This window comes from Gobius niger (assembly GCF_951799975.1).
Source record: "Gobius niger genome assembly, chromosome: 3".
NCBI classification, from domain to species: domain Eukaryota; kingdom Metazoa; phylum Chordata; class Actinopteri; order Gobiiformes; family Gobiidae; genus Gobius; species Gobius niger.
In genome coordinates, this window is record NC_136854.1 from 34,647,804 (window position 1) to 34,671,317 (window position 23,514).

The window sequence follows — 23,514 nt, forward strand, 5'->3', positions numbered from 1 at the left end:
TAATTCATATTTCCATAGATCTCAGTTTGTACAGTATTCATACACGTGTGCGGCCCCCCGGAGGTATAGTTTATTGTGTACTACAGTGAAGGGGGCGAGAGGTCTGCACACATAGTAGAAGTCTTCCCGAGGCTCCAAAAAAAGACATCAATAGTGGATTTTGTATGGGACACACATTCAGCACCGGACTGAGGGGGGGCATGTGGGGACTGCAGTCGATGTGTCGTCGTAATGCGAATGGCTTCGGCTTCTTGGTTTTTACCTCTTTAATATTTCAAGTACGAGCAAACTGTACAACTGCATGCAACAGACAAGCGGCCCTACAGTATGTGAAACTAACACACGAATCTACGTCTGGATTGCTGTATTTTTTTTTGTTTAGTTTTTTTTTTCTTCCACTTTCGGTTTTACAAAAATGTGCATGCAGCTTTGAACTGGCTCCAAAGTCATGCTGGCCCCCACCACGCTTAAGCGCTATGGGCTCTGGGCGGAGTCTAGGGCCAAAACCGAGGATGGGGCATTGGTGTGTGCGTCCCGACGGATCAGTCTGATTGGTTACTTTCACATTCACAGAGATGCACGGACTGAGCAATCCATCTGTTTCTCCAGTCGCACTTTACGCTCCGGCACAGTAAAGAGTGGAAATAGCATAATAACAACAACTGTGTTACATTTTGCAGCCCTGTTTCCGTATTAGTACAAAGAAAATACTATTCCCAGTCTTTATACCTACGTGTAGTCCTATGGGTAGTTTTCAGGTGACATTTTTGGAGGTCAAAACAGAAGCAAGTGCCATGGTAATGCCCGGAAGGCGAGCAGGTTAATGTTCCTGCACTGTCTGAAGCCCTGCTTACTCAAGTTAAACAAATGTCTTGGTTTTGTTTTTACATATTCCAATCACAAAGAAGTAGTTAGCGCTTGTCGTTTCATCAAAATAAACTACACAGCCTTACAGTGTGTCGCCATGGTTACCGCCCTCCAAATGATCTCACTGAAAACTATCTTTACTGTGTATAATATCATGCTATTTACCTCGTATTACCATGTTATTCCTGTGCTGTCGAGTAAAGTGCTACCGTTTTATTCTATAGCTATAGACCATGTGACGGGTTCTTTGCTTCCTTTTTTTTTTTTTTTTAAACTACATATTTATTTTTTTCTTCAAAAAGTTAGACTTCTCGTAAAAAATCAAGCTCTTGTGCTTGTGAGTTAAAATCACAAAATAAAACAACTGAAGGATAAAAATCGAAACGTGCTGGGGTGAGGGCACATAAAAAGTATTTCTCCTATGCATTGTTTTTTTTTTTTCTTTTTCTTTATATTTCTTTTTTACAGCGATGTTGTACCCTTGTGATATCTCAAAGTGACATAAACTTCATTTATTGGTCGAGCCTCCTGGGAGGCCTAATATAGTACATCTATACAAAGACGACTGGCCCTGTTGACCAGCGGTGGAACAAGGAAAACAACCTAACGCTAACCTCACCGTAAAAAAAAAAAAAAAGAAGTTAATCTTCACCCCTCCCCGTTTTGATACACCCCCGCATAACACTTGCAGACACTTAGTAGTTTTTTATCCTTTGTGTTTAGTTTTTTTTCTCTCCATGCACACACACCAGACTGACAACATATCATCATGAGCACTGCAGAAAACATCTTGTGCAATTTAAAAACCTAAAAACTAAAAATGAAGAACAAAGCAAACGCCTCCAAACTGCGCGGCTTTAGGTCAGCCATGGTAAACAATAGGGACATAGAGAGAGAGAGAGGGACCAGTGACGCGGCTCTGATAAGGTCTAGGCACCGAAAGAAGGCCCTGTGCTTCCAGACTGAGTTCCTGGCAGTCTTGGGTTTTCTGCAGTAAGTAGTAATAGCAGTAGTATTCGTAGTTACAGGAGGAGGAGTAGATCGCCCCCCTATGTTTGAAGAAGGCTGATGCCCTCCTGTCTCAAAGTCCATACATTCTGACGCTTACATACAATACGTTGCTATTGTTGATGCTTTTTTTTTGACACTCGCGCCAATATTTCAGTGAGGTGTCGGAGTTACTTTTCGTTTTTCTCGAATGGACATATAGAACACTGAAACGTCCCTAGCACAGACTAACAACAGAAGTGATTGTCAGATCTCAACAAAGCTTTCTCAACAGGACTTTTATCTCTGATTGTTGTCTTTAAATATATATTACGAGTTGCTGCGGCGACTAAGTTGGTCCGCTAGGTTCGGACCCCGGGGGGCCCCGAGGAGCTGTCCAGTGACGATTGTGAGGCCCTCCGCGTGAGAGAGGCCAGTGTGGGGTCCACCAGGGAGGAGGGTGGGAACAGCTTGTACCAGCCGATTACTGTGCTCGATAAGTCCAGCTCGTCCAGTAAGACTTGTGCAACTCCCATGAAGCTCTTATGGTCCATGCGGCCGTAGTCTCCCCACACGATCACCTACATACACAAAGATCAGGGGGGGGCTGGGTTACATCTACTGTGTAACATTATACGCCTTTGAGGGGTTTCACCAGATTGGAACCACAGTCACAATGACATGCAAATTAGAACCCGCTCAGAAAATATTTTATGCAATAATGTTTTCCACAAATCACAAAAAATGTATACAGTTAGATAAAACCTCTTTCAACCTCTTAACCTCCACCTGGACTGAGCAAATCCAGTTTGGCTTTACCCAAATTGTCTAAATAGCAACGAAAATGAGATGCAAATGAGGATGAAAATGCAACGAAAAAGTGACAACATCCATTTTCTTCCGCTTTATCCGGGTCGCGGAGGCAGCAGTCTCAGCAGGGATGCCCAGACTTCCCGATCCACGCACACCTCCTCCAGCTGTTCTGGGGGGGACCCCGAGGCGGCACCAGGCCAGCACAGAGACATAGTCCCACCAGCGTGTCCTGGGCCTTCCACGAGGCCTTGTTCCAATAGGACATGCCCGGAACACCTCCCGAGGGAAGAGCTGGCCCCTTTCGACGTGAAGGAGAAGCAACTCTACTCCGAGCTCCTCCGGGGTGACTGAGCTCCTCACCCCTGATCTCGAAGGGTGCGCCCAGCCAGCGTAGGGAACTCACTTCGGCCGCTTGTATTCGCGATCTTGTCCTTTCGCTCATTGCCCAAATCTCATGACCATAGGTGAGGGCGGGAACGTAGATGGATCGGATAATCGAGAGCTTTGCCCCCGACTCTGCGCCAGGGGCCAAAGTGACCAAAAAATGTGACAAAACTTTGACGAAAATGTGACAAAAAAGTGACAATAATGCGATGAAAAAGTGACAAAAATTTGACGAAAAAGTGAGAAAAAATACAATGAAAAAGCTTAAGCATGTTATCTTCATCCGTGTACGTTTATTGATTTCTAAATTAGCCATTGATTATTTGAATAGTGAATAAGTCATGAGTAATCTGATAAGCCACTGCAGTCTATTAAAGATAAAATAATAAGTATATTATGTAGTATTCAACTATACTCATATCTGTTATCTATTAGGACATGTATAATTCTTGGTTTATATTAAATTGAAAGGTTTATTTAACACAAAAATAGCACATTACTTGATATTCATTTGTATAAGAAACAACAGTAACTTTTGTGGCTTTACTTTTACTTTAGCAACGATTTGAATAACCAGTCTTTTCAGCCTACATAGTTTCAAATTGCACTTCAAACGTCTGTGTCCACCTCTGACGAAACTTTCTCTATTTTTATGAAACCCATTTATTAAGTCACAGGTGGAAAAAGCTCTCAACACTCCAATAGAAAGAAGTAATTTTTTCCCCTCACCTGTAAGACTTTACCCTGTGGGCTCTCGTCGAATAGCAGTGCTTGCTGGTACAGCGGGTCAAGTGTTTTCCGTGCAATCTTGGTTTTCTTTTTGGCTACGTACGCCCCATTATTCAGCAGATAGACCTTGACATAAGGAGCTGTGCGGAGAAACAGAGCAATAAAAAGCCATTAGCAATAGACACCATTCTTGAGGCCAGAAGTTTATATTCTTGTTGGGTGGTAGTTGCAAAACTTAAACTGACAGCATAACACAAATTAGGCAAAAACATTATGACCACTTTATTGTAGATCATTAAAGGCTTTTATGGTGATATATTGATATAATAACATTTCAAATGTCAAAGCCAGCATTAATTCACTACTGGTTGTTCTTTGGGCTTTTATAGGAGAAGAAAAGTGGCTCAGGTGACAGAGTAGTCCCCCACTGATCCTAATGTTGGCAGTTCAATCCACCCTTTCGTCTGTGCATATTTTGCCATTGTGTCCATGGGTAAGACCACATGGCACAAGTGTCTGCATGCAGTGGTGAGATGAGTATATGACCTAGAGGTCGACCAATATACTGTATCGGGCCGATATTTGGGTATTTTACAATACAAACACATTTAACGCCGAAAAACGGCAATATCTCCCGGACCAAGAATGACAGAGACTTTACATTTGCATTGGAAAGAGCTAAGTTGGGGCTTTAAAGCAAGTCTCTCACAACTTCCTAGACCTCAGGGGAACAGAGAAACATCACGATAAAACTCGGTTAGCTACAAGGTATCGCTTTAGATTAAGGTGTGCTCATTAAGTATTAATAAGCATTAGTAAATCCTTTTAGTGTTAGGGTAAGGGTTAAGGTTAGGGTTAGGTTTAGGGTTGGCTATGAATAAGCCAATTATTAATGGTCTATTAGTATGTTAAGAGATTAAAGTATAATAAGCAGTGTGTCAATACTTTACAAGCATATTACTAATGCTTATTAGTACCTTATTAATACTTTACGAGCACACCTTAATATAAAGTGTTACCCAAGTTTGTTAAACAGTAACACAAGTTTCATTAAACCACAGTCAATATGGACATGCTGCACAGAAGCACAGAACCCGGAGAATTCAACCGCTGAGTTACATTCAGTCGCTGTATTGGTACAAGCTGTGCAAAATGCCATGGCTAGCAACAATATGCTAATTCTAACAGCAGCTAATCAAGGCCGGGGCAAAACCTATGATTGGATCACCTAAAGTGAAAAAATAAAATCGGCCACTGCTGGAGTGACCGAGTATTTATGTTTTTACAGGATTACAGACCATTCACTTGGGGTGAAAAAAAGCCAAATCGGTCGACCTCTAACATGAACAGGTTTTTTGATAGCTCAATGGAGTTAGAAATAAGCGCTTTATAAATGTGACCTTTGACAATTTCCAAGAGGCTGCTGTTTCAGTTCCCACCGAGAACAGTCTAAAAGGTTGACTCGTACCACCAGATCAAAACTAGGCTTTTACCAGAACTATTCTGGCCCAAAGCAACCAGACTGAACCAGGACTAAACCTGGGCTAAATCATGACTGAAGTGGTTTTAAACAAGCGCCACCCCAAAAGAGAACAAAGACATGAATAAAAAGAAAAGAAAAACCCACAAGACTTAAAGAGGTGCCATCTGAAGCAGCCACTGTGCTGTCACCTTTGAGAAACACTGACCAACTGTTTGGGTTTCATCAAACTTGCTCAGGCTTTGTTGTCTATTCAGTTTAATCATCAGCATAAGGACAAAATGTTCCCTTGTTGCCTATTGATTGATTATCACACCCACTAACAGGCATCATTATGAAGACTGAGATTGTAATTTGTCATCAGGTTCTTGCACGTAAATGAAGCCTCACCAGGAAGAGACTTAGATCCTGGCTTCTGCACCAGTCCTCGCGCTCTTATCACCTCCACCTCCAGCTGACTCTTCTTCTCCATCATCCCGATTTGAATGTCACCTAAAGGAGTAGCAGGGCTTCAATATAACAAAACAGACTGCACTGGGATTGATTTTTTGGGGTAAAGTAAATGAGAGTTTACTCACCAATGGCAGGCGTGGCGAGTGTCTGCCTGCCCACTAACTGCGCTGGACCCAATCCATCCAGGAAGCCACTCAGCTGACTGCTGGCACCCAGGTTCACCCCAGAGAAGATCAGGCTGGAAATTAAAGCGACGCTTTTGTTATTACAGCCTTTATAATCATGCACTTAATACACTGAAATATATGGCTTTCCCCTTTTGTGGTCAACACCTTATTACTGCTAATATTGAGCTATTCATATGCACATTTTCTTTCTGATGCAAAACTCTCAATGTATGTGGGTGTAGAATTGACAATATTGTATATATACTGTATATATACAATATAGTAGCAATTCAACAGGGTTGCACAACATATCGTCAAATTATTATTATTATTGCGATATTAGGTGGCGCAAGATCAAGGCTGATCCTGGGAATAGGCGACTCAGGTGGCCGCATAGGGCGCCATCTGCTGGAGGAGGTGCCGAATTGCACTTTCATTTTTGAATCCACCATTGCCGATTTTCGGACATAACTTTGGAAGAGAAATAGATTGAGACTTGTGGTCTTTTGTGTTGGAAACTAGAAATATCAAGCTTTCAAACAAGTCCTCCCTGGTCATTCTACGCCTTTGGGGAGCTGTTGAACATCGCGTTGAAAATTCGTAAATTTACTTCAGAAGTAGAGGTTCCTCCTTCAATATAACTGTTGTGCACGTTTCATCATTCACATGTTCAGATTTTTTTAATGAATAGATAAACGAAATATATTTTATAACAATGATTATCATAATCACATAACATAAAACTTTCCTTATCCAAAGTGTGTCCAAAAGGATTCAGGAACAAAAAGCACAAAAAAAAAACAACAACTAGAAGTTAGAGTTATTTTGGGGCAAGAGAATTCAGATAAGGGCTCAAATTTGGAGAAATACAAATGGAAATTAATTAATATTACTTTCCCAATTTATTTATTTCAATTTTTTGCGCAAAAGTTCAATCTTGCCTAAGGTGCCAGGCCCTGCACAAGATCAATTTCAAAAGAAACCACCACATATCACAAAACAGGATTTAGTTTTTTTTGCCAGCACAGCCTTAAAAGAAACACATGGATTTAAAAATGTGAAAAAGTTCAGTTTTAGTACAAATTAACTTAACTTAAATGTAAATCTTGGTCATGGTTTGGTTTTGTTTACTTTTATGCAAAACTAGTCTCATTTTGAAAACAATTTAAACAAAAAATAATAGTTGCATTCAAGACAATTATTGCATATTGATTGATTTTCACGTCGTGCAGTTAACAATAATCAAACTGCAAAACATAAGTTGAGACTGGCAAATGCAACAAAATGTTAAAAGTTGTATAAGATTCCGTCAATGCTCCGAGAGGGAAAACTTCCTCCGTGTTGCTGAGAGATGCCAAACACTGTAACCCACAAACTACTGTAACAAGATTTGGCTTGGTGCTGATAAGAGATGTGCTCCTTGTCATTTTTAGGGTTATTGTGGCTGCACCTGTCTGGGGTGGTAAATCTAAGCTCGCAGAGGGCTGCACTTTACCTGTATCTGCTGACTAAAGACTGCTCAAACCCGCTGTACCCAGTCAGCATTTGGGGATAGACACCTCATTTCACAGCCCGCTCTGCCAGCAATCATTTACAGCGAGAAAATAATCTGTGGAATTACCCAAGTGAGTTAATCCATCACAGAAAACAGCAGGCCTTAATTTGATTCTGTCACACACACACACACCCCCCATTTGTGTGTGTGTGTGTGTGTGCGTGTGTGTGTTGTGCGTGTGTGTTTTGTAGCAGATTAGCTTCACAGAGCTCAGCTAACTGTTAATTAAAAAAAGGCAATGGTTACATGGAGACGCTTGGCACATAACTTCCTGATAAATGCGCCTTTCATGAGGAATATTATTTTAAATTCAGTGGTGAGAGTAAAAAAAAGTGAGGCAGCCAAATGCAGGATAACTGAAACATCACTCACGGTATGTTTTGGATGAGGGAGAATATATATATAAAAAAGACCTGTAGCATGTGAGGCCATCACCGACACTATTAACCTTAAGTGGTGCAACATGAACATATTTGTAGACATGAGGGAATCTGTCCTTTGCATTTGACCCATCATATAAGTGGGAGACTGGCTGCAGTGCAATGCCCAGAGAGTCTGATTGCCTGATCTTCAACCAGGATCTTGGAAATTAGCCCCCGGTGCATGTTTTGGGTTGATGGGGATGACAGGAGCACCCAGAGGAAACCCCACCCAGGAGTTTAGATTACAATCCAGACTAGGGCTGAACGATATTGAAGTAACTTGAGATATGTGATATGACTGTGCGATATTATTGCGATATTTCACTAAATCAGCACAAAATGTTCCTTTCTAATTAGGCACAAATTGTGAGTAACAAGTTTTTCAGCAGACTGTGTCAAAGCAAGACTTAAAAAAAAAAAACACCACATCAGGACCAAAACAAACAATTGTTCTTTTAGTTAGACAGAAGGTTAGTTTACCTGCTTTATTAGTTTCGATCACTTGCTATGATCTTCCTCTGACCTGATGGTGGAGGTGACGTGTCGTAGACAGATTACATGGATTTTCCAGTCAGTAGGATGCAAAATGGAAAATCTGTGTCTGCTGCCTACGACACATTACCTCCAGGAAGATCACAGGAAGTGATCGAACTAGAAAGCAGGTAAACAAACCTTCTGTCTTACTAAAAGAACAATCAATAGTTTAGTTCATTCATAGTTAATAGTTTACACTGAGAAGACAATATGAACCTTTTGCAAAGAAGACTAAAATTTACTGAATTAGGACATGTTTAACTAAAATTGAACTTTTACACATGTATAAGTTCAATGCATTGTTTGTTTTTGGCTGAGTTTGCCAAAAAAATCATTTGATCTCAGTCAGATGAAGGTTTTAGTGATGTTGCGATATATTGTATTGTGGCTTCCTGCGATACGGATATTGCATCACCTAATATCGCGATATGATATTTTTTCCGATATATTTTGCATTCCTAATCCAGACCATTCTTGCGGTGTGGGCTACAGTGCCAGCAGAGTCACAGAGATTGTCTTAAGTATCCATTCACTGGGTGCATTTGACCTGTATCTACAAATATATACTAGTTTGCATTACATTATCTTTCTTGAACAAGAGATTATGATTTTCCTATATCAGTGGTTCTCAAACTTTTCACACCTTATGAAATATTTGACCTTCTAAGTATCAGTCTACAACCAGATCAAATCAACTGGCCAATAAAGGGTCTCAATTGTGTATAAAGTGGGTGTAAATAATCAGGAAAAATACCTAAATGAAATGCATCAATTAGGGATAAATGACATTATCTCTAAATAAAATGAATAAAGTCTAAAATTGTAGATGACCCTCGATTCCCACCCGAATGACAGCTGCAGCCCTGGAGTTTACAAACACTTCAGTTATCTATGGAACCTGCCATATCCAGGATGCCATTTGTTAACATGTAGCTGACCCGACAGCACAGGTGCAAACGAACACTGTAAAGAGTCTGTTTCCTTTGAGAGACAGTTATATAACACAGAGAGAGATTAGTTTGTGTGAAAACAGGATACGGTGGTACTGACTTCCCCTCGGAGTTGCAGCTGTGGATGCTGCCGTTGTTGGACTCGCGGCTGGGCTGTCGGCTGGGCATGCTCCGCACCATCTCCACCGCCAGGCCGGTTTCCGTGCTCCGCTGGATGGGGGCGCCCTTCTCCTTCTTAGCCTTGCCTTCTGCGTACAAGGAGAGAGAGGGGAATGTGTCATGATTTCACAATGGTTTCAAAAAGCTTTGAACATCAGATAAGCAAAGTCTGACAAATAAAAACAGCTGAACATTTCGAGATTAACAAAGTCACTGCACACGGGGCAGTGTTGGTGACTGCAATGTCTCGCTGTTTTCATTTATTGGACTGTGCCGATGTTTGGAATTCCTATTTATGTCCCAATCTCCCAGATTGGGACATAGTAAAAGAGCACATTGTGACCGATGTAAAAGTACACATTAGAACTAACTTCAATGAAGGTTCCTCGTTGTCTTCTGTACTCTGTTGTTGAAGTGTCGAACGTTTCGCTTCTCATCCAAAAGGTTTCGTCAGCAACACTAAAGATCAGTTGAGCCTGCAGTCCAGAGAAAGACCATGGGGAGGAGTTTCGCTTGACTCAGTCCCTAACAGCTACTCTCACCTGTAGGTAAACTTCTTAGTAGTTTAAGAGGAGTGTTCAGACTGAAACTCAGGTTTCAGGTAGATCGTTAGGATGTAGAACTACAAAGACTCTTAACTCATTAAAATACCTTGAAATAAATAATTTCAACTTAAGAGTGTTATTGGGGAAGAAGTGTATTTCTGTTGTAACATTTTTCTAGATTTTTCATCATCATGGAGAAAATCAATGTAAGCGAAGTTTCCTTGCCCTAAACTGGTCAAATAAAATGATAAAGGTTTATATATGAAAACTACAAAAAGTACTTCCAGGTCTCGAGGGTGCTGGTATTCAGGAGGCGTTGTGTTCTTTTATATTGATGTTTGAATGATCACACCTTTCATAAGCAAGCGTTTTTATAATACGTGTCTTTTTCATGCTGTAATTTCACTTATTTCACTACATCCTCCAAACACATATATCATCACTTAGCACAATTATTCACCAATAAAATGTATGAGATTCATTAACTTACCATGGTTAGTTTTCAAGTTATGTAAATAAACGCACCATGAATTTAGCCAGACTTGGGTCTTTTTCAGACTTCAGAGAAAACAGGAAGTTGAGAGTGTGACAAGTCTCTGCTGATTGGTCAAATGCCACAGCAGTGTGATCAGTGATGTAGGGTGATCTCTTCTGATTGGCTGAGTCAGGACGACATGCTTTTTTTACCTTCCTGATGTGCAGCAGGGAGGCCATATGTAAAGTGTGCGGAAATTACCAAAAATATCACTTGCCCTATAGGTGAGAGTGGCTGTTAATAGAGGGGAGGGACTTAGCCAAGCGAAACTCCTCCCCCTGGTCTTTATCTGGACTGATCTGATCTTTAATGTCGCTGAGGAAGCTTTTTGGATGAGAGGCGAAACGTTCAACACTTCAACAGAGCACAGAAGACGACTCAACTCCTGTACGACTGAGAGCCTCCACAGACACATTAGAACTAAGTTATATCTATTTGCATGCGTTCTTTGAAACTGTTCATCTCATGCATTAAACAACTTTTTTATTATTGTTTACAAAGGTTTCAGGTAGTTTGAAGTTTGAGTCACAGGATACAACTAAGTAATAAACACAAAATTCAGAAACATCCCTACCCTGGGGACGGGATCCAAAACTGAAGTCCTTAAAACTTCAATGTGAGTCCCAGGAGCTTTTGATATAATGGATCCAAACACCACAGATTGAACTACAATAAAGGGATGGCATTCTGTGTCTTCACCAGACAATGAATTTAATCAAAAATGATCAAACACTGCCATAAAATAAAGCAGTTTGTCAGATTGGAAAGGGGTAAAGGTCCAGGTTCACTGAGAGAGAGGTTGGTAATCATTGATCAAAAATTATTTCAGAGGAATTTTTATATTGAGCGAGCTTCCAATCAAAACCAAGTCCAAATCTTTGACTGAATGGGCTGAAAATGCCAGTTATATCGAGTACTTTATACCTTCAAAATACCCGAATCAAAATACATTTCAAAAAGTTTTTATGATTCAAAACATATCATTGCCTTTAAACTGTAGTCTCCTTCCTCTTCCTTCTCTTTGGTCTACAATAACAGACAGAAAATGACAGAGACCAATCAACCTGTGGCACAGCGTCCACTGAAAGCTTTTCATGTCCACAACAGAAAAATAATACCGCCGCACATGCCTTTCATCATGTCTGCTTTCAAAGAAGGCTAATTGAACTCAAACCGCTGAAACTGCGGGGGCGAAACCAGGAAGCAAACTGTTATGCAACGCTGCTTATTGTTTTGCATTGAGATTTACAAGCACCGAATCACCAACGACTGTTGTTGTGAATTTCTCCATTGTGAGATCAATAAAGGATTATCTTATCTTGTCAGGGAAGTTAAGTGAGTTAGTTAGTTTCTCTGAAGGCCTCTATAGGGATGGGTAACGTTAAACAATACTAGTACGGTATCGGAAAAATGTTATAGGTACTACCGGTATTGAGAAAATGAAAGTATCGAAAGCAGGTACAGAAAAAAAGTCTTGTATCTTTAGATCCATGTTTTGATGCTGTTGGTCCAGGGGCAGCATTAAAGGAAGTGACTTGTTTGTTTAAAGGAACAGGCCACTGTTTCTCCCTACTAAGATATGTTCTCATTTGAGTTTGGACGAGTTGATGCGTACCTCTCTGGTCTTTATGCATGTCTTCAGTCACGAAAAAAAGACCAAAGGTGTTGTTAGCATTTAGACTGTCCTCCTCTCCTCTATGGATCCAAATGGGGGTGAAGTTAGAAGCGACCAAGCTCTTCCACGTTTTCCCTATTTAAATACATTTCCGTGAGTAGTTACACGATCCAAGTCTAGTCGATTTTCTAAGCGGATAAAAAGGGTGCTATATTGTAAGGCGTAATAACACCTTAGGAGCACTTCGAAATCTGCACAGTAATATTGTCACACCTAAAGAATTCTGAAGATATTACTGCATGGACGTCGAAGTGCTCCTAAGGTGTTTTTAGCCATACAATATAGTACCCCTTTCTGTCCTTTTTATGTGACTATTCTTGGATCGTGTAACTACTCACGCAACTAAATAGGGGAAATATGAAAGAGCTTGGTCGCTTCTAACTTCACCCCTGTTTGGGTCCATAGGAATATACTTGTCTTTGGTCTTTGTGCGTGACTGAGCGCACGCACAAAGACCAGACAGGTACGCATCAACTCATCTAAGCTCACGTATGAACATATCTCAGTATGGAAAAATAGTAGCCTATTCCTTTAAGCTCAATTAATTAAACCTATTTTTTTCCCTCTATTTTTCCCGTTTTTCTTTTTTTTTGCCCAGTCTTTGCCCCATTATCCTCATTTTCTTTTCTTATTTTTTGCCCCACTTTTGTTCTCGTTTTCCCATTTTCTCCCCTCTCATTTTTGTAAGTAATACTTTCATATTTCCCCCCCATATTTGCCATTTTCTTATCCAACTTATTCCCTATAATTGTGTCCCTATTTTTGCCCCAATATGTTTCCTAACCCTAACCTAACCCACAATCTTTTCCCTCCAAATTATTCCCCATTTATCACACACGTTGGAGATGAACCCAATCTTCTAAATATACAGATCTTCCACACATTATACACATTATTGTTCTGTTTTCCGATTCTAGATGATGAATACTTTAGTATAGGTACTGGAAAAAGTATTGTTTGAGTATCGGTGTCGAAAATCAAGTATTGTTAAAGGACTGGTATTGTAAAAAATTTAACAGTACCCAGCCCTAAGCATATAGTAAATTTCTCCATTGTGAGATCAATAAAGGCTTATCTTATCTTATACTGTGGGTAAAGCTGCTTTTACGAAATATTTCTTTACGTTAATGCCGCAAATCTGACGCGCAATCGAGCTCGAGCTGTCGTCTAAAGGGAGTTACGGTAATTACACTAACCCGACGTAAAGCATGCATCACAGTACAGGCCTCGTTTCTCACCCGGCCCGCTGATCTGAGAGGTGCTGCGGCTGCGCCTGTTCCCCACGATGGCCACCACTTTGGCGCTGAGGCTGGAGCGTCTCTTCTTGGTGCCTCCGCTCACCGTCCCGAGCGCCGTGTCCGACTGGCTCCCGTCTGTCCGCTCCTGACTGTAGATCTCGCTGCTCACGCTGGAGCTCTTCATCATGCTGCGGCCCCCCGACCCTCGCATCCTGAACGAAGAGAGGGAGCAGAATTATACCTTTATTATTTGGACTTCATACAAGGCCAAGACACGTTTAGCATACTGTACCTGGTTTAGTGGATAAACGGGGTAATGGGGAAGAGTGTGGATGAACACACAGGGCAATGTTTTGGGGGAATGTTCAACTGTTGCCTGACACATGGAAAGGGTTTACAAGACAATAACATCCATTACAGTCAACTGGATGAGGCAAATAATTTTAACCAAAACAATTATTGAAACTTCTACAGTACTAGGGCTGGGTACCGTTAACTTACACCAGTGTCAGAAAAAAATCGGTTAAGGTAATACCGGTATCGAAAAAAAATTACAGTATCAACAGCAGGTACCGAAAAAAATCTGATACCTTTAGATGCCAGTTTTGATGCTGTTGGTCCAGGTACAGCATTGAAGGAAGTGACTTTGTTGTTTCAGCTCAAATAAATGATTTCTTGTTTAAAAAAAAAATTAAAAAATAAAAATCCCCATTTTTACTCAATTCTTTGCACCCGATTCCCCCCCCCCCCCCCTTTTTTTTATTTTTTTTTACACATTTTCTTTTCTTGTTTTAATATTTTTTCACTTTTTTAAATTACTAATATTTTCCCTAATTTTACCTCAATTATTTACCCCTATTTTTGTAATTTTTTAAAATAAACTCGTCCTTATTTTTGCCACAATTTCTCCTAATTTTCCTTAATGTTTTCCCAAAGGATTCCCTATTTTTCACACATTTCCTGAGATTGGAGATGAACAAGATTTGCAGATCTTTCGCACATTATTGTTCTGTTTTCCGGTTCTAGTTGACAAATAATTCCGTCTCCTTTCGATAAGTATCGGAAAAAGTGTTTTTCAGGCATCGGTATTGAACAACAAAGTATTGTTAAAGAAAAAAAATGTAACAGCAGTACCCAGCCCCATATGTGCTCTTATAAACAACAAAAACGCTCAGATTGTAACCTTTTAGAATGGCACTTTAAAGAGTATAAAATGCTGAACTTTGCTGGTTTTATAAATGTTTAACTCTTTACTCAATAGTCTGTGGACAGGATTTACAACTGAAGAATCAAAGAATTGACCGGAAGAAGCTTTTCTGCTGCACTTTCTTTATATTATTATACTATACACCCGAAAGTAGCTTTGAAGAGTCAACATTGAATTGTATATTCTGTCTAACATTCACTGGTATTCTTGGCTCTGAAACAGTTTAGTGCACTTGGACACATGTGCCCCGTGACTCTCTGCTGCCCCCTGGCCCGGAGCAGCCTCCTCATGTCCATGTGTTCAGACGGGGTCAGCGTGCTGCAGGACATCCCGGCCACACTGCCCCTATCCCCCAAAACATCAGCTTCCCTCACAGACCGGTGGGGGGAGTGACTACAGCGAGGCAGGGTGCTCTGGGGCCTCTCCGCTACTGCCTTCTGTGGTGTGGGGTAGGGCAGGTGAGAGGAGGGTGGGTAGGAGGAGGAGGAGGAGGAGGAGGAGGGTAAGGGTGGGTCCGGCGTGGGTCGGATACAGGGGTCCAAGCCGTCACAGCACGAGACACATGCAAGGAGGGATCTGAGACATGCAGGGAGAGGCGGACATCTACACACACAACACAAACACGGACAAAATGAGAGAGGCAAGAAACAAGTGGTTCAAAAAAAGCTGAGGGTGGATTAATAAGTTAACCTCTTATCTCCCCAGTTTCCAGTTCAGTTTCACCCGAATCTAAAAGCTTCTTGACTCACTGCGTTTTTGTCACATTTCTGAAGCGTTTTTGTCATGCTTTTGTCAATTTCTTTGTTGCTGTCTGCTTTTAGTCGAACAGGAGTTGTCCATCTTCAATGAAGGTTCTTGAGTCGTCTTCTGTACTTCTGTAGTTGAAGTGTCGAACGTTTCACCTCTCATCCAAAGGGCTTCATTAGCTCCACTAGAGTTTAAGCCCACAGACTAGATATAGACCACAGGGAGGAGTTTAGCTTGGCTAAGTCCCTCCCCTCTATTAATGGCTACTCTCATCTTTGTAGTTCTAAGTCTTTGTAGTTCTAAGTCCTAACGACCTAAATCACACCTGCGTTTCCGTCTGAATGGGCCTTCTCTCCGCTGATCACTGCTAATTACCTGCCTATTGATCTGTCCTGGGCTGAGTTTCAGCCTCATTAACACGACAGAGCTCTCCAGGCCTGGGCCACAGGAGGTTACTGTACAGGGGAGACAGGTAAAATCCAAGTCTCTGATGCTTTTTTTTTAAGCTTTTAGATTTGGGTATAGCCAAACTGGAGAAAATGTGCTTGGTTCAGGTTAAAAAAGGGCCAGAGCAAACCCTAAACAAACAAAAGTCTATGCACTTATTGCACTTGATTTAAAGGTGGATTAACCCATCAGAGAAACACATGGATGGATTTGGACACCAGGATGATTTTGAGAACCAGCAGTGATCTAAACCATGTTAAAGTACTCCAAAAACACTGATATTAAGAAAGGTTATTTGAGGACATAACTGTGCTAGATGATAAATAGATAAACGGCCATATTGAGACTCTTTCACCAAATGGGAACCACCAATCCCTGAGTTAGTTGATGTTCCAATCACCCTCAAGACAAAGCAACACAATTAAAGCCGCCTTGTTAAGGACACCCATGCGCCCTCCACCAGCTCGATTAAACAACGGCAAAACTTACCTCCTACAAAAGTACAAATGTTGTTTATTTACTTCTTCGCCTAACTTTCATCGTCTCACTAACCCACTTTACGTCGCTGCGCTAAATGCCACTGGGCTGTGCTTTTATAACACAATTGAGATCGATTCGCGGCGAGGCCATAAAGAGCAGGGCCTTTCTCTTGTCGTCCCCCCCCCCTCCCCCTCCCCGTCTGAGGCCAATACATTAGCGCGATAATAAGCCGCGCAACATTCGCACTTCGCCCACTGGGAGAGGGTCATTTGTCCCTGTCAGCACCGAGCTACAGGGGCGAGTGTGAGCCTACAAACTGGACTGTAGCTGACCTCTGGAGCTGGGGGAAATATATGCTTGGAGATGAGCTCACAGAGGGTTCAGGAAGTATTCATACTCCTCTGTATATGTTATAACATTCTTTAAAAGATCCTCATGAGTAGGGCTGGGTACCGATACATTTTTTTCGATACTTGTTTCATTTTATTTTCAAGTGTATTTATTTTAATTTACCACCATATTTGAAATCCTACCCTCGTATACACTCTCACTCTCCTACATTTACTATCCGTGCTTAAATGTCCCTTAAATTTCTTTGGTCCCTTTAAAATCTCTCTTTTTGTTTATCTAAAAACCGAATGCCACTGTTTGTAGCTTTACTTTTCCTTGCATTAATTTTTTTTTACATGTGTATTGTGTATGTAGAAACTCCCTTTTAAATACAAAAGAGCCGAAAACGCGCTCTCCACTTTTCTACCTTTATTTCTTTCAATCTTTTGCCAATTTTACCCAAATTTTTTCCCAATTTTCCCACTTTTTTCAACTTTTTCTCCAATTTCTACACTTTCTTTTTTTTTCCTCCTTATGTTTCACTCTTCTTGTCATTTTTATGCTCACTACTGCCACCTCAGGTCTTACGCATAACTGCAGGTTCATGCATGACGGCACTTCGGACCCAAAGTAACAACTTTCTGAGTGACAGTGCAGGATTTTAGAGGCAGTTGTGGTGAACAGGTCTGAGCTCATTCTACACATTAGCACATTGCTGGAACATGTAGGGGGAGGAAAATACATAATTGTATTAATTTTAAACAAAACTTCTATAATAATATATTTTTTGGTACCTGCTTTTGATACTTTTATATTTTCCCATACCGTACTGGTGTTGTTTAAAGGTACCCAGCCCTAATCATAAGCCTTATACTGTATATGGGCAGCACCTTTCAGTATCTTGGGTAATTAGAGACTTAAGTACTAAAAAAAATATTAACAAAGCATTTCTGAAGCCCACTGATACTTAATGACTTTTTAGTTTTAATTTCCCCCAAATCCAGATGCATTTAGCTCTCTTTTCTGAGGCAACATATTTGACAATCAATAAGACATTTGCACTAAAGTTAAGAGTGGTCAGATACAGGAAAAATGTGAAGTAGGTCCATAAAAACACCAAACTTTAACCTATTTGATAACCCATCAACAACTTTTCAATTTTGGACAGCAATTCAATATTTTAACCTCTACACTTGATGATAGCTCATTTTCCGTTATAGTTTTACCTGTTATCAGTGGCGTCTCCTCCCACAGTGTGTCTCCTGCGTTTTAACTCCTGGGAAAACCTCCTCTTCCCCGCGGCCCTCGCCCTGTCCTGCTCCCCGTTCACCCCCCACGAGATCCGCCTGTCCCGCTTCTCCTCCTCTAAAGACTGAGACCTGAGTCTGGACCGGGTATACCGTGTTTTTCAGATTGGACAGAGCATGCACGCGGACAGACACAGACATGCAGCAGTGTGAGCGTGCAGAAAAACAGACACAAAGCAATGCAAATTAACACACAAAGAATTACAATAAAAGCTTGGTTTGAAACAGGGAACCACCAAGGCTTTCAGGGTCATATGATGAACTAATGTATTGTTAATTGAATATAAAAAAAAACTGAATAGCTATAGCCACAAACCCTTCAGCATTTGATTCGTAAGACTTTGACTCCCTTGACTCTAATCAAGAACAGCTCTGCTTTTTGTGTTTACTTGTGATTGTAAATCTATTTTTCCTGCCTTAAACCCTGCCTTAACATTTTCTATAGCTTTACCCAAATCTAAAAGTCTCTGGACTGGAGCGCACAGCCAATTGGCCAGTGCAACACCTCATTTGAAAGCTAAGACCTACAAAACTCATCTAAACATCTTTGTTTTTGTTTCCACATTTTAGTCATTTTCATTCCGTTTTTTTGGTCACATTTTCATTGCTTTTTGTCCCAATTTTGTTGCTTTATTGTGGTATTTTTTATGCTTTTTTACCAGATTTTTTGCCATATTTTTGTTGCTTTTTTGCCATATTTTTGTCGCAATTTTGTCTGTTTTTTTTGCCTCAATTTTGTTGCTTTTTTGCCACATTTTTGTTGCTTTTTTGCCACATTTTTGTCACGTGTTTGTCCCATTTTGCCAAATTTGTGTCAATCTTTTGTTGCTTTTTAGTCGTATTTTTGTCACGTTTTTGTCAAGTTTTCATTTTGACCTAAACATGTCAAAAAAGCAAAGAAAAACATGATGAAAACACGACCAAAAAGGACAAAAACGTGACAATCAAAATGAGGAAGAAATTTAGATCAGTTTTGTAGGTCTTCGCTTTCAAATGCAGTATTACATTGGCCTAGAATATGTAAGCTCCAGTCAAGAAACCTTTAGATTTGGGTAAAGCCCAACTGGTAAAATTGCGCTCCATTAAAGGAACAGGCCACAGTTTTTCCCATACTGAGATATGTTCTTACCTGAGCTTAGACGAGCTGATTACGTACCTGTCTGGTCTTTGTGCATACCAGTGGATTAGTGTGGTCGCTTCTAACTTCCCCCCTGTTTGGGGCCATAGGAATACATTGGGAGAGGCCACACGCTAACAACATCTCTGGTCGTTTTGCATGACTGAGGGCACGCGTAAAAAACAAGTACGCATCAACTCGTCTAAGCTCAGGTAAGAACATATCTCAGTATGGAAAAACGGTGGCCTGTTCCTTTAAGGTGGGGGGTGTAGGAGGTTAATTACAAACTTGCCTGTGCCTAAAATGTGTCCCCTGGGGATTCCCTGTAACACTTCCCTCAACAACACATTTTGAGGCGACTTGACAAACCTGAACCTCCCTCCTGGATACTCCGACGGGATGGAGCTGGTGCTGCTGAGCCGGGAGATGCTGCTGGCCCGAGAGTTCATGGACATGTCGCTCATGTCGCTGTCCGAGGAGCGCGCTGAGGTGTTGTCACTGCTGCCCCGCTGTCCCGCGTAGTTCTGAGGGGAAAGAGAGGGGAACGGGTGGAACAGGGTGGTGTTGAGTTAGTTTTAGGCCTGGTCTGTTAAAGTGCTACAAATATATTCACCTTTTTTTGAGAGCTGACGCTGAATTTATACAATTTGATGCTCTTTGATTGAAAAGAAATCTATTTTAAAAAGCTGCATCAGGAGCTTGGATTTTACTTCTGTTTATTGTTTTGTTTGTTTCTAGCCCCCCCCCCCCCAAAAAAAAATGCCTTAAATGTTATCATAGCGTTGTTCTATTTTAACAAGTTAACCCCCACCTTAACTGAGCACATTTTCTCAAGTTTTACTGGAACTGGGGAGCTTGCAGCTTATATGCCAAATTATACCATGGTCTGGGTGAATGCTCAATTCTGATTGGCTGGAGGGTGTCCGTTTAAAAGTGATAACGTACACCTAGCCCGGCAACAGTTATATACTAGTTAAATCACGTTCTATATCACTCCACTGCAGCTGTTTCCATAATAACGATAAACAATTGAGCTGGAACTAGCTTCAGGTAAAACTGATTAAAAAGTGAAATAACGCCTGCCCAGGACAAAATAAGCAAACAGGCCCCAATGAACAGTTTCAGTTCGCGGGACCATGGTATAAGCAGGATAATGCCCTCCCGCCTTACGTAATGCCTCATTTGAAAGCTAAGAACAAACTCATCGAAGAATCTTCCTTGTTTGTGCTATCACGTTTTAGTCGTTTTGTCACATTGTTGCTTTTATGTCATGTTTTCATTGCTATTTTTGGTCATGTTTTTGTCACTTTTTTTTTGCTTTTGTGTCACATTTTCATCCAATTGTTTCTTTTGGTTCATTCTGTAACAAATGTACCAAGCTGCTGTGTTATGCATTTCAATGCTCTTCTTGGTAAAAGTCGCTAAGTTTAAAACTGATGATTGTATCGTTAATAATCTGTATCTGCTCAGCTCAGTAAGGTCTTGTTTGTATCTTAAGTCAATGTAATCTCGACCTTATAATTTATTATGTTATGTAAATGTATATGGAATTGAATATGGGGTAGGCACTTAAAAGCTTTATTGCTTCAGCCTACTCCATTTTGAGCATCCATAATAACAAACCTCAATGATCTTGAACAAAGAAATAAGCTTTGGCAAGACTTTTGTTACGCGACCTCACCTTTCGTTTCGTCTTGAGGTCCATCTCTCGGTCGTGGGACGATGAAGGCCTGTTGTACGGATGGACTTTTTTCGGCAGCTGTCCTCCTCTGTCGTCTCCCGCGAGGGCTAGAGGACGAAGGCACACAGACATCTCTGAATCAATCAATCACACACAGAAACGCAGGCTGTGGTGCAATGTCAGTCACCCGACACTAGATGGCGCATGATGCTGATTTTAGAAACACTGCTCTCCCAACAGGACACATGTTATAAAGAGCAGAGTGACTTTAATATGCGTGTGGTCTTAGTGTCTTTATCCATGTAGACTGTTAAGGGCTATATGTCCTATCAATAGAATGTAATTCATTAGAGGGGCTTAAGCCGCGTTAAGCTCTTGTATGTTGCGTGGCTTGGATAGTACAGCGTAAATACACACATGAAACGCAGCAAAGAGATTGAATAGTAAATGCTGACAAAATGAGTGAATCTTAGCTTCTTAGTTTACTTTGTAGAATTCCTTTGAGAGTATTTCAAGACTAATGATTTATGTTGGAAACTCCATTTTGATGCTTATGTCAAGTTTGTGGAACTAATTGATTACCAGTACTTTGTAAAAAAAAAAAAAAAAAACATTTAAATTGGGTTAACCTCTTCCCCCTTGCCTTAATATGTATAGTTGCAAGCAAAATCCTAGGTGTTCCTCTGAAGGGTTTGCAGGACATTTATTTTGCTCGAGCTCTAGATAAAGCAGACATAATATTATCGGACTCAAAACATCCTCTGTTTAGAGAGTTTGAGCTGCTACCCTCAGGTCGAAGGTACAGGTGCCCCGCTCTGACTAAAAACAGGACCAGGCAGTCATTTGTGCCACAAGCCATTTTACAATTAAACACCAACAATATAAAGTAACCAACAGTGATTTTTCTATTCTGCACAGCTGGTCTGTCAGAGCAGGTTTTTAAGGAATGTAGATAACGATTTTAACATAATTTAAACTGAGGTTGACGGGCCGTGGTTTGTTCTTTGTATGTTGTCAATGTTTGGATCTGTCTGCTGTTGTCACTGTTGTATTTGTGTATCTCCACTCACTGCAAATGAATTTCCTCACGGGGACAATACATTTCTACTACTACTACTACTACTACTACTACTTAAACGAGCGCATTTTCTCCATGTAAAAGCTTTACAGACTACAGACCAGTGTGATGCTTCATTTGGTCACTTTTTATCACATTTTTGTCACCCTTTTGTCGCCCTTTCACGGCTTTCTTGTTTATTTTTTGTCGCTTTTTCCATCACTCTTTAGTCGTGTTTTTTTGTTTTGTTATATTGTCGCTTTTCCAGCATGTTTTTGTCGCTCATTTGACGCATTTTGGTCACATTTTAGAAGTGTTTTTGTCGTGTTCTTGTCTTTTTAATCACTTTTTTGTTGCCTTTTCATCACTCTTTAATCGTTTTTGTTGCCTTTTTTTATTGAGTAATAAGATTTTCCGCCACAATTTTGTCTTTTTTGCTTTAAGATTTGAGTAATGCCAAACTGGAGAAAATATGCTCTGTTCCTGTGGGTTAAGAGGTTAAAACTCTATAGATTTAACATTCTTTGTTATAGTCTGTTTATATAATGATTTACTGCCTTGGTAGTCATTGTATATAAGACATCACTATTTTTACTATTTAATTGTTTTTTGGTTTATTTTTGTCACATTTTCTGCCTATTTGCATAACCTGAGTGTTGTAACAAGTACGTAGTAACAAGTAAATTTCTCCATTGTGAGATCAATAAAGGCCATCTTATGTTATCTTAGCTTAAGTGCGTTTAAGCTTGAAGACACTGGAGAAACTACGGAGCTCATTCAGTAACTAACGGAGAAGATAAAGAAGAGTGTTTCTGTTTAATACTTTACCATATTTACAAATTATATCTGGAAACTATGTCAATAATTTGTTGCCCAAGGATGAAATGCATCTGTTAATTATTATTTATTAACTTCATACTGTACATTTTTGCTTGTTTTAGTCAAGACAGTTCAAGCTTATGTAGGAAAATAGAAAGCTATTGGAGCACATTTTCTCCAGTTCAGCCTTACCCAAATCTAAAAGCTTCTGGACTGGAGCTCACAGCCTACAGGCAGTGCAACGCCTAATTTGAAAGCTACATAATTGATCTTTTTCCTCGCATTGTTGCTGTGTTGCAGTCATTGTTCTGTCACTTTCTTTGTTGCATTTTTCATCGCTCTTTTGTGGCTTTTTGGTGGCTCTTTATTGTTGAATTTATGTCACTTTTTCACTCGTTTGTCACCTTTTTTTGTCTGTCTCTTGTGGCTTTATTGTCACTTTTTCATTGCATTTTCATCAAATTTTAGTTTTGGTCCCAGTAGCGTTTAGATTTGAGTAAAGCCACACTGGATGACTTGTGGTCGGTTCACGACAGGGGGTCCCGCTCACCTTGTTCTATGCTGCTGCTCTTGGCGGGGAGCTGTGGGAGCTGCCTGCCTCTGCGCCCGGTGCCCGGTGGAGGAGAGGGGCTGCCCGTGAGTCTGCCATTCACAAAACCAGAAGCAAAACTGAATGGTTAAAACCGCTTTCAGTGTGTAAACAATAGCTGTACAAAACACAAAGACATCAAAACTCCAGAGGTCAAAGAGGAATAGGACAGGGGGTAAGGGCAGAAAAACACCAGCTGCACGACGACTACTAACAATGGTGGTAGAATAAAGGAACACT

The 23,514-nt window shown here is 40.6% G+C and overlaps 1 protein-coding gene and 1 long non-coding RNA gene across 21 annotated transcripts in view; one reads left to right on the forward strand and one right to left on the reverse strand.

Moving 5' to 3' along the window:
* Window positions 1-955: 955 nt before the first annotated feature.
* The window catches only part of rims1b (regulating synaptic membrane exocytosis 1b), a 107,333-nt gene continuing 84,774 nt past the window's right edge, over window positions 956-23,514 (reverse strand). For 16 of the 20 annotated variants that reach the window (XM_079553267.1, XM_079553265.1, XM_079553253.1 and 13 more), the window contains 10 exons: window positions 23,236-23,327; window positions 20,810-20,916; window positions 19,498-19,652; window positions 13,494-13,705; window positions 11,568-11,606; window positions 9,442-9,589; window positions 5,839-5,951; window positions 5,651-5,752; window positions 3,781-3,920; window positions 956-2,435 (listed from right to left, as the gene is read on the reverse strand). In XM_079553267.1, coding sequence (XP_079409393.1) covers window positions 2,217-2,435; window positions 3,781-3,920; window positions 5,651-5,752; window positions 5,839-5,951; window positions 9,442-9,589; window positions 11,568-11,606; window positions 13,494-13,705; window positions 19,498-19,652; window positions 20,810-20,916; window positions 23,236-23,327 — 1,327 coding nt within the window. In that variant the 3' untranslated portion in view covers window positions 956-2,216. Of the gene's footprint in view, window positions 2,436-3,780; window positions 3,921-5,650; window positions 5,753-5,838; window positions 5,952-9,441; window positions 9,590-11,567; window positions 11,607-13,493; window positions 13,706-17,930; window positions 18,090-19,497; window positions 19,653-20,809; window positions 20,917-23,235; window positions 23,328-23,514 lie in introns of all 20 variants that reach the window. The other 4 variants (XM_079553269.1, XM_079553262.1, XM_079553261.1 and 1 more) reach the window with 3 other exon arrangements.
* LOC306960940 lies at window positions 13,921-14,145 on the forward strand. The gene is made up of 2 exons (XR_013792733.1): window positions 13,921-13,998; window positions 14,063-14,145. It is a non-coding gene; the product is annotated as an uncharacterized lncRNA (long non-coding RNA).